Source organism: Lycium barbarum, chromosome 11 (assembly GCF_019175385.1).
Source record: "Lycium barbarum isolate Lr01 chromosome 11, ASM1917538v2, whole genome shotgun sequence".
Classification (NCBI taxonomy): domain Eukaryota; kingdom Viridiplantae; phylum Streptophyta; class Magnoliopsida; order Solanales; family Solanaceae; genus Lycium; species Lycium barbarum.
In genome coordinates, this window is record NC_083347.1 from 26,116,190 (window position 1) to 26,125,250 (window position 9,061).

Genomic DNA, 9,061 nt, shown 5'->3' on the forward strand with positions numbered 1-9,061 from the left:
TAAATTGAATTACATATCAAAAGAATGTTTTATACTTCTCGCTATCTTCATAACAAAGTTATCACAATCTCCATTCAAATATATAATTGCCAAAGATAGCTAAGAAGCTAATCTGTTATTCCTCATAAAACAATTTCTTATTGTACTTCAAACAAAAAGTACTCTATGAAATTCAGAATAAGAAAAAGGTACTCTAGAAAATTATTAGCAATTTACAAGATCTGTCAAGTTTCTAGTCCTAATAAACTAAAAATATAGAAAGCTAGTTAGAAAAAAAAGGGGTGAGAAAAAGAAGGTGAATATCAAAAAATAGACTGGCCTACCTTACTTGAGCTGTATTCTGGGGTAACTTCAATCCCAACTAGACAGTCTTTGAACAGCCAAAAAGCGGTAACAAGTGTTACATCTCGCATAGGTAGATGTACCTGCTATTTCGTCCATCCAACAACTCATTCAGAATCCTTGGCATCTAGCTCGGAGATATAAATGTGTGTGGAGGAAATAGCACATATTAGATGAAGAACAGAATCTGCTGACTCTAAATTTTGGATTTGTCACTGATTCAACATATATACCAAGAGTGCTGCTACAAGACATATCCCAATTTGTGCTTCCAGCTTATTTAAATCCAAAAAGACTACGAGGATCAATGGCTAAATCAACGACCGATTTGAGCTCATCCCAGTTTCCTTCACTAAACAAATACTCCTGATCTTCAGCAGTACTTGTGTTCCATAAGCTTGAGTTTGATGATGCGAATGAAGATTGAGGCATGGTAATTGGTTGGCTATTATTGTAATCAGTGGTTCTTTGATCAACTTGATAATTTCCTACAGATACTGTGTAATTATTATTTTGTTCAAATGCCATCTTTCTAAAGTTGATATTATTGGAGCAATCATCACTGATTTCAGATTGAAGACTGCATGCCTTAGAACTTGCATCACCCAAACTTTGTTTAACAATGGGCTGCTGTTGCTTCCAATCTGGTGTGAATCTCTTGTAATTGGAAATCCTCTTGAATATTCTGCATAGCGTCCAAACTTCCTGCAGTTTATGATTTTTTGAAGTGTTAATAATATTCTATATATTAGAGAACTAATAAAAAGTAGCTGTCAGCTTGCTTGTCAATTTTCTTTCACTTTTTTTTCCTTCTATTTGCCAAGAGAATTAAAAGCAGCTTTGGCTAATTAGGTGATCCAATGTTAATCTCCATCTAAGCATACTACGCCATGAGTTCTTTGAAGAAAGGAACTGGAATGTGGCCAAACTTAGAGGTATCCTTCCAGTAGCTATTATTTATACCATACTGCATATTGATATAAATCCAGTCTGGACGCTTGAAATGACAGGAGCTTTTACTTGTAAAACAGCTTGGCTAAAGCTGAGGAGGCAAAGAAATAGCTTTTTCACAATTTTCAAAAATTTATTTTTTATGTTAAGTCTATTGTATGCCAGGATTCTCACGGATGAAGTGAGATCCAAAATTTTGGTAGGTGATACCATCAAAATGTTCATGTTCTAAGCAAACATGAAAAAGCTTGATTCCAGAAAAGGATTTTTTGTTTTTTTTTTTGGTGGAAAATGTTGTGGCACTATAGCGAGGCTAGGTGATATATCAGACAGTTTAGACAGTTTATTATGAGTTAGGTGGTTAATTAAGCTATATAATGATAGTCCACGCAGCTTTTTTACGATGTCTTCACTTAGTAATATTTTGGAGATAGCTGCCAGGTTTGAGAATGTCCCAACTTAGGCAAATATCTTATGAGCAAATGTATATCCCGATAAGTTCTGTCATTTTTCTTCATGTTTAGAGGCTAAGTTAAGATGTTTGTCCTCCTCCATGTACTAGTTCTTTTTTAATTATCCATAGGTTGAGGGCATTGCCTGACATCCCACCAGGGTGGCCTCTTTGATTGAGAACAAGACTGACATCCCAAATGATATATATTATCTTGGATTTAAGTTGTACACACCAACAATATAATGAAACTTTTACACTATCAATGTAATTTAACCTGTTATAACAAGTTATTTACCGTTTATCTATTGTACAATCAATGTTATTAGAAAGAGTTACTTGAAATTACATTTTAGTGATTTGGTTATCTAAAATGTGTTTTACATCGTTAGTGCATGAAATTTAAATTAGCCTCGATCGAGTTTCACTTATATACACTGACGGTGTAAGACCTTTTACACTGTCATCGTGTTGCATGCTTTTACTTCTTGTAGCAAACAATCTGTTATGTTTTCAAGATTAAAAATCTCACTTTTTTATAAAGTGTTTATGTATATAAATTTTTTTACATTATCAGGGATGTATATTAGTTTAACTCTTTAACTAGAATACATTGTCATAGTTAAACTCTCCAAGAAAATGCTAACTTCAAGTGAGAGAGTGGATAAATGAGTTTGCTAATTCTGCTCATTCACTTCCAGTCCCACATACTATAATTACATCAAAATTCAAGAAAAGAAAACAAGAATTTGACATAGAATGTCGGTTAATTATCACCACAAGCAGAAAATAAGAGAGAAAATCTTACAGCTTCATGAGCAATGTTGTTGGGATTGGGCTGGTGGGCATTTGAAGTAGTGTTCCATGTAGGTGGGAGACGAAACTCATGCATCATCCAATCAGTTTTAGTTCCTTTGCCAGCACTTCCCCTATAATATACTAATGATTTCTTCAGCCCAATACACTCACTTTGTGATGTAGTAATAGTAGCAGTAGAATAAACAGGCTTGTCAATTCCTGTTGCTTTCCAAAAACCAGATCCCGTCACTCTATTTGGTCTTACACTGTTTTTGTACTTTCTCCCTCTCATGCTGAAGAAATACCATTCCTTGTTATCCCCTGCTGTGCCCATCACTTCTTCATACAAATTATTACACCCAAAAGTTAGAAAAAACAAACAACAATTTGCTTACAAACATATTTGAAATGGAAAATAGAACTTCAAACATTTACATATACGAAAATAGTAGATTTGTGCTTTGGATTTTATATTGTTACATTTATATATGAAAAATCACGATGTGGTGATATAACACAAAAGTTTCTCCCTAAAGTGGAACAGGTGTTAGAAGTGCATGTGATTGATTCATGATCCATGAATCTAAAAAAATGGTTGAGGGTTGGAACAATTGTATAACAACAATTCTTGAATTTATTGTGGATTCTTGATTGGTGTTTACTTACTACAGTGCAAATCCAAATATCTTTGGTTTATAAAATCTAACAGGTTTATCGCTCTTAGGAAGTGCAGATTTATAATAGGCATATAAAAATTTATTGTATGTCAAATAACAACTATTGTACGTCAAATGACATCAAAGGTGTTGATTTCAAAAGATGAAACATCTAATGTTTTTTCACCTTGCAAAACTTGTTGGATTGTTGTGGCAGAATAAATGAGGTACTCTGGGGAAAGCTATTTGTTGCGGAGTCATCTTATTGGAAAGAACAAGAGCATCTCTTTCTTTTTTATTGGTTAAAAGGACAAACTAATACTAAATATTAATAATTAAGGGCATCTCTCAATATTAAAAGTTTTATATATAAAATGTTTTTAGGAAACTGCTTCAACTTGGCTCTCCGGGGTAGCAGTCCATTTTGTACGATTGCTAAGCAGACCACTCAGATATTTTAGAAAAAGGAAGGGAAATTCTCACCTCAAGGGAGGCAGGAAGCTACTGCTTCTAGAATAGTTATATCGATTGGTTGAAATGCTTGAAATAAAACATTGTTTTTTTTTTTGGAAGGGGGGGGGGGGGGTATCGTTGGTACGAGATTCAAGGGATTGTGCACTCTTCAATTATTTAATTCTACTCTGTCAAAAAAAAAAAAAAACAGAATGTACACCTGAACAATAATTATAGGATTTAATAATTTCAAACTACACGACAGATTCTTCTCTATCGCTCTCTGCATTTGATAAGGTTATTTGCCTTGGTAATAAAAATAATAATGAATAGAAAACAATAATTGTTGAGTAGTCACACTCAATAATACTGTAAAATAGAAGATTCCATCAGAACAATTATTTATTTTAATTTAGATGTTCTCGTTTTCTTCTATTTTTCAAGGAAAAAAAAAAGGTCGGGGTAGGGAGAAATGACAAGAAGATATTGCAATACAAATTTGAAAGAGATGATGGAAGCAAGAGTTCATCTTGATCATGATACTAGAAAATGAAATCCTAAAATGCCACCTTATATCTTTGCAAAGTGTAAGAATATTCATATTACAAATTTTACTAGAGCTATTCGTATTTCATCAGAAGCTTGTGATTTAATTTTTGGCACAACAAGAAGGGAAAAATAATTCTTAATTATTGGTACCATATATGTATATGGACCCAATTTTTCCAGGATATTGGTACCATATATGTGTATGGACCTAATTTTTCCAGGATATTGATTGTGATTATTATGGATAGTCACATGTAGTTGTCTAGGTGACTTGATAGCTATGAACTTTTATATATATATATATATATATATATATATATATATATATATATATATATAATAAACTACTTCCTCCACTTGATCAATTTATGTTTTTTTTTCTTTTTAGTCTATTTATAAAAGAATATGTCTTTTTTCATATTTTAGTTTTGAATTTCATCATTTTTATTTTAATGACACCCTCTTGTAGAAATGACATGACATTATTAAGATCTCAAGATTCAAAAGGTATTTATAATATGTTAAATATATCTTTAATTTAAAACTACAAGATTTAAAAAAAAAAATACCTTCTTGAATTTCCAAGACACATAAGATAAAAACTAAGGAGTATAGTTAAACTCTTATTTCTTACCCTATGTTTCAATTTGTCTGTCTTACTTTCCTTTTTAGTTTGTTTGAAAAAAAAAAAATCTTTTTTATTTTGGCAACTCTTTAATTACAACATCCCACAGAACATGTATAAGACCATAAAATTCAAAAACATTTTGGTACATTATACATATATTTAATTTAAGATTAGAAGATTCAAATTTCTTATTTATTTTCTTAAACTCAAATTGAAACGTAGGAGTATTATTTTTTCTACAACATGCATTTCTCTTTTTTTTTTTAAATATATATTTTTTCATAATTGAGAAAGCTAACACACCCATTGTGGGTGGTGATCAACATGCATTTCTCTACCCCGTGTTCTCTGGAGAAAGATACTCATGCCATTGTTGCTTCTAACACACTCAAGCAAAATTCTAATGATAGATCAAGATAATTCATTATGTTATAATAGATACTGTATTTTATATCAGTCAAAACGAAAAATTGTGCTGTCTTGTTTGAATTAGCTACTGAGGTATGAAGAGAACTTGGTCAACGACAATGGAAAAGTCACTTTCTAATTGTCTTTTTTAAGACGTTTTCTATGATTCCTACAACTTTGGGGCCAAGTCCTTGGTCTATAATTGTTGCAGGTAAAGGTCAAGCAAATAAACATCCTACACAAACCAAATCCAACTAATAGTAGTCAGTTTCTTGGTGCAGTGATGAATTTCGTAACTAGTCAAAACACGTTCACATAAGAAGAAACATAGGGATTAATATTTATATTTTATCATAATAGAGACACTTTTAAATTTGCAAACACTTAATTTTGAACTTCTCATTTTATCCTTAAAGAGAAGTTCTTATAACCCCACAAGTTTTTATAAGATCACAAATTTTGACAGTTTTATAATCACACAATAATGTTATGACATATTTAAAATAACAAATTTCATAAATTGAATAGCGTAAATAATGGATTTGTTCGCATAGGGTTTTTCTAGATGAGATTTCTTTTTTTTTTGCCAAAGGAACCCATAGCGGCTACCCTATAGCCCGCAAACCACACATGAGAGGTAAATCATACTAGACAAGTTCTATAAGACAAGATTGATCGAGAAAGCTTGCAAAGGTTTTCAAACCTAAGATTTCCTCCGTTTGGGAGATCACCTGCTCAATTAACTCGATCACCCTTCTCGATGAGATGTTGTTCAACCTTAGAACCTCTAACTAAGTAAACATGAAACTTTATTGTGCGTAGTGATTAGGGTACCTAATTGTTCAAAACTTTATTAAGTAAATAAAATTAAAGTTGTGTTTCCTCCCAGAAAATTAAGTCTCTTGTTTAAACAAAAAAAATCTAAGAAAGTCATTTATGGGATTTGATTACTCAAAAAAATATTTTGAAGAAAACATTTTCTTTGATGGAAGGAAAATGACGTGCCACACTGATATGCGGAATTTATTTACTTACAACTACTTTAACTTTTAACTTTATATTACTTGCTTCAAATTAAATTAGACATTTTTATTAATTTTTACCACTCAAAATTTCATCCAATTAATTAACACTCATCAATTCGCAAATAACATTATCAATCTTTACTATAAATTTTCTGAAAATTATTTTTTTTTACTCGTAGGCCAATCAAACACCAAAAAATACTATTCAAAAAAATAATTCAATGAATTTTCTAAAAATTATTTTCCTTATGAAAAAGAAGACCTGATCGTTCATACCAAACACACTCATCCATAGAAGTTTACCTTTCATGCATGTCACATGAATTTATAATCGAAGTAGATGAGGTAGAGCCGTAGAGGGTTCACAAGGCGAGTCCAGGATTTCCAGAGGATGAGTTCACCATAATTTTTTTTTTCAAAAAAAAAAAAAAAAGACGCAAAAGTGCATTTAGTAGGGTTCACTCCCACAACCTTAAGGGATTAAACCCAATACGTACTTAACCAGTGCTCCACTCGATATAATTTGACCATATGTTCCTTCAGTTAATATTAGATATATTTTAAGGATTATATACATAATATAATGAATTTAGTCGAATGATCATGTGTTCACGTGATCCATTTTTAATGGGTAGATTTGCCTCTGGTTCACGTATTATAATTGAGTAAATAACAATTAATGTTTTGTCGAAAGTTGGTATTTTTGCTTATAGCTGGATAAGGGATGATGGTGGAATGTAGGGGTGGACCCACCCTATAGGAGTGGGGTCACGTGTCCCCCCTAACCTCGGGAATACCCTGTACATATATGGTGCATATATCTTAAAAAATGTATATGTATTTAAAAGGATCCTTGAGAGATATCTATTACTTTGGTGCATTTGGTTATTGTGCCCCTTAGGTCCTTACATGATACTAAAGTTTGAGTCTCACTTGCAGCACCTTTATTTCTGTTTTTTGTTGAGTTTGTTTTGTTTCCGTTCTAAACCCGTTTTCATTTCTTCCAATTTTGAAGTTTATACTTTATGCTACTACTTTACTAATAACTTAGCATAACTATTAAGTTTCCAAAGAGTTGCACGCTAAACTTTCACATAATAAGTGACATAGTGGTCATTGGTGCCCCCATTGCATCAAAATCTTGGGTCCGCCTCTGGTGGAATGATAAGAAAATTCTACACGAGTGTGATCGACACAACAATATAAAAAAAAAAAAAAATACAAACTTCGTTATTAATCCGTCATTAATGATTTTTTTTTAATGATCTATTGCTAAATATATAGAAATTATTATTTAGCTACAAAATTTATCCATCATTAATCCCTTTTTCTAGTAGTGAAAACTGATAAACTAGCACAACTAGCCCTCTTGGCTAATTTAGAGTGGAAGTAAGTATTTTAAACCTAGTTTCGAGCAGCAACAAATCCAATAATTTAGCATTCTTTTCAATCACTGCAGACACAATATAATGTCTTACTCTAAGAGGAGGCTCTTTAGTTCAGTTGATTTGTTTTAATACAGCATCAATGTTATGATGTCTGAGTTAAAAGAATAACTTCTGAAGTATATTTATCTATAGTTTTTTCGCGCACCTCAATATACTGGGATCTATTAAACCTACGATTCATGTATAGCTGGATCCGTCACTAGTTTCGACTATGCTACAATTAAGCTTTGTTTTCTCAGTTGTCCTATATGTATAAACGTATTATCATCAAGGATCAAGCTTTTCTAAGTATTTGACCTTCTTATCATCTTGAAGGTTACAAACATAAAAAAGATTTGTTAATCTGAAAAGATGTGACAAAAGAATAAAGTCTTCCTGGTAAACCTGAACCATGCGGCTTATGAATTTTAAAAAAAATTCTATTTAATTAATATATATCTATGTAACCTAAAAAATAAAATTACTCCAGGATCAAGGTTTTCAGTCTAGTACTGACAAGTAAAAAGTATATGTAGGCATGTATTTTTTGCTAGACCATCTAATTTTGGCAGAGATCATCTTGAGTAGATCAAAGGCGTATTCATGATTTTCAAGTTTATAAGTTTTTATAGAAATTTCTAGTTAATATATGCAAAAAGTTTTAGAGATTTACTGGATTTAATTTCTTAATATATACATATAAGATCTGAACATAAACTATTGGATTCATGTGAACCATTAATTACTAAGTAGATCCATACGCCTTTGAACATAGACTTCATGTGAAAAAGGTAACATAAAATAACTTGTATATATACTCACTTGGAAGATCCCAAGGATCATGTTTGTAGATATCAACCTCTTTGATGAGATCAATTTTGATCTTTTTGTTTTCCACTTTGCGTCTAAGATAAAATCCCACAAGCTCTTCATCTGTAGGATGAAATCGAAAACCTGGAAGCATCATTTTTTCTTCTTCATCACTTTTGTTCTTACCTTCAGCTATACTTTCCACTTCCATTGCTTCAGTTTTATCTGCTCTCTTTTCACTCATTTTAATCATCACATTAGCTAATGCATGGATATCTTATAGAGTTTTTAGTTAATAAGACAAAGAAGAAAATAAAATAATAATAGGAGAAAGACAAGTATAAATAATGTGAAAGGTCCTGAGATGGTAGTTGCTAATTTGGTCAAAGACAGCGGAACTTAATTGGCCTATTTCGCTTTGTTGATTATTCAAAATAGACTATATAGAACTATGAGCCCGTTTGGATTGACTTATAAGTTACTTATAAGCTGTTTTTAGCTTTTTTTGAGTGTTTAGCTGGTCAGCTTAAAGTTATTTTGTGCTTAAAATAAGCTCAAAAAAA

At 31.6% G+C, this 9,061-nt stretch overlaps 1 protein-coding gene across 2 annotated transcripts; it reads right to left on the minus strand.

The window, feature by feature from the left end:
- Positions 1-9: 9 nt before the first annotated feature.
- Positions 10-8,826, minus strand: LOC132619172 (transcription factor JUNGBRUNNEN 1-like). 2 transcript variants are annotated; one of them, XM_060334131.1, is made up of 3 exons: positions 8,511-8,826; positions 2,553-2,878; positions 10-1,047 (listed from the first exon to the last, which is right to left on the minus strand). In XM_060334131.1, the coding sequence occupies exons 1-3, from the start codon at positions 8,749-8,751 to the stop codon at positions 619-621; spliced, it is 996 nt and encodes a 331-aa protein (XP_060190114.1). In that variant the 5' UTR covers positions 8,752-8,826; the 3' UTR covers positions 10-618. The 2 variants fall into 2 exon arrangements, with proteins under 2 accessions (XP_060190114.1, XP_060190113.1); XM_060334130.1 differs by having other exon boundaries at positions 2,553-2,881; positions 8,511-8,824.
- Positions 8,827-9,061: the final 235 nt, after the last annotated feature.

Bases quoted from the DNA above. Each gene is read 5' to 3' on its own strand.
- LOC132619172 (XM_060334130.1), bottom strand. From the start codon at position 8,751: ATGATTAAAATGAGTGAAAAGAGAGCAGATAAAACTGAAGCAATGGAA. The intron at 2,882-8,510 runs GTGAGTATATAT...ATTTGTATGAAG, and splicing joins TGATCCTTGGGATCTTCCAA to AAGTGATGGGCACAGCAGGG. The intron at 1,048-2,552 runs GTAAGATTTTCT...CATAAACTGCAG, and splicing joins ACAACATTGCTCATGAAGCT to GAAGTTTGGACGCTATGCAG.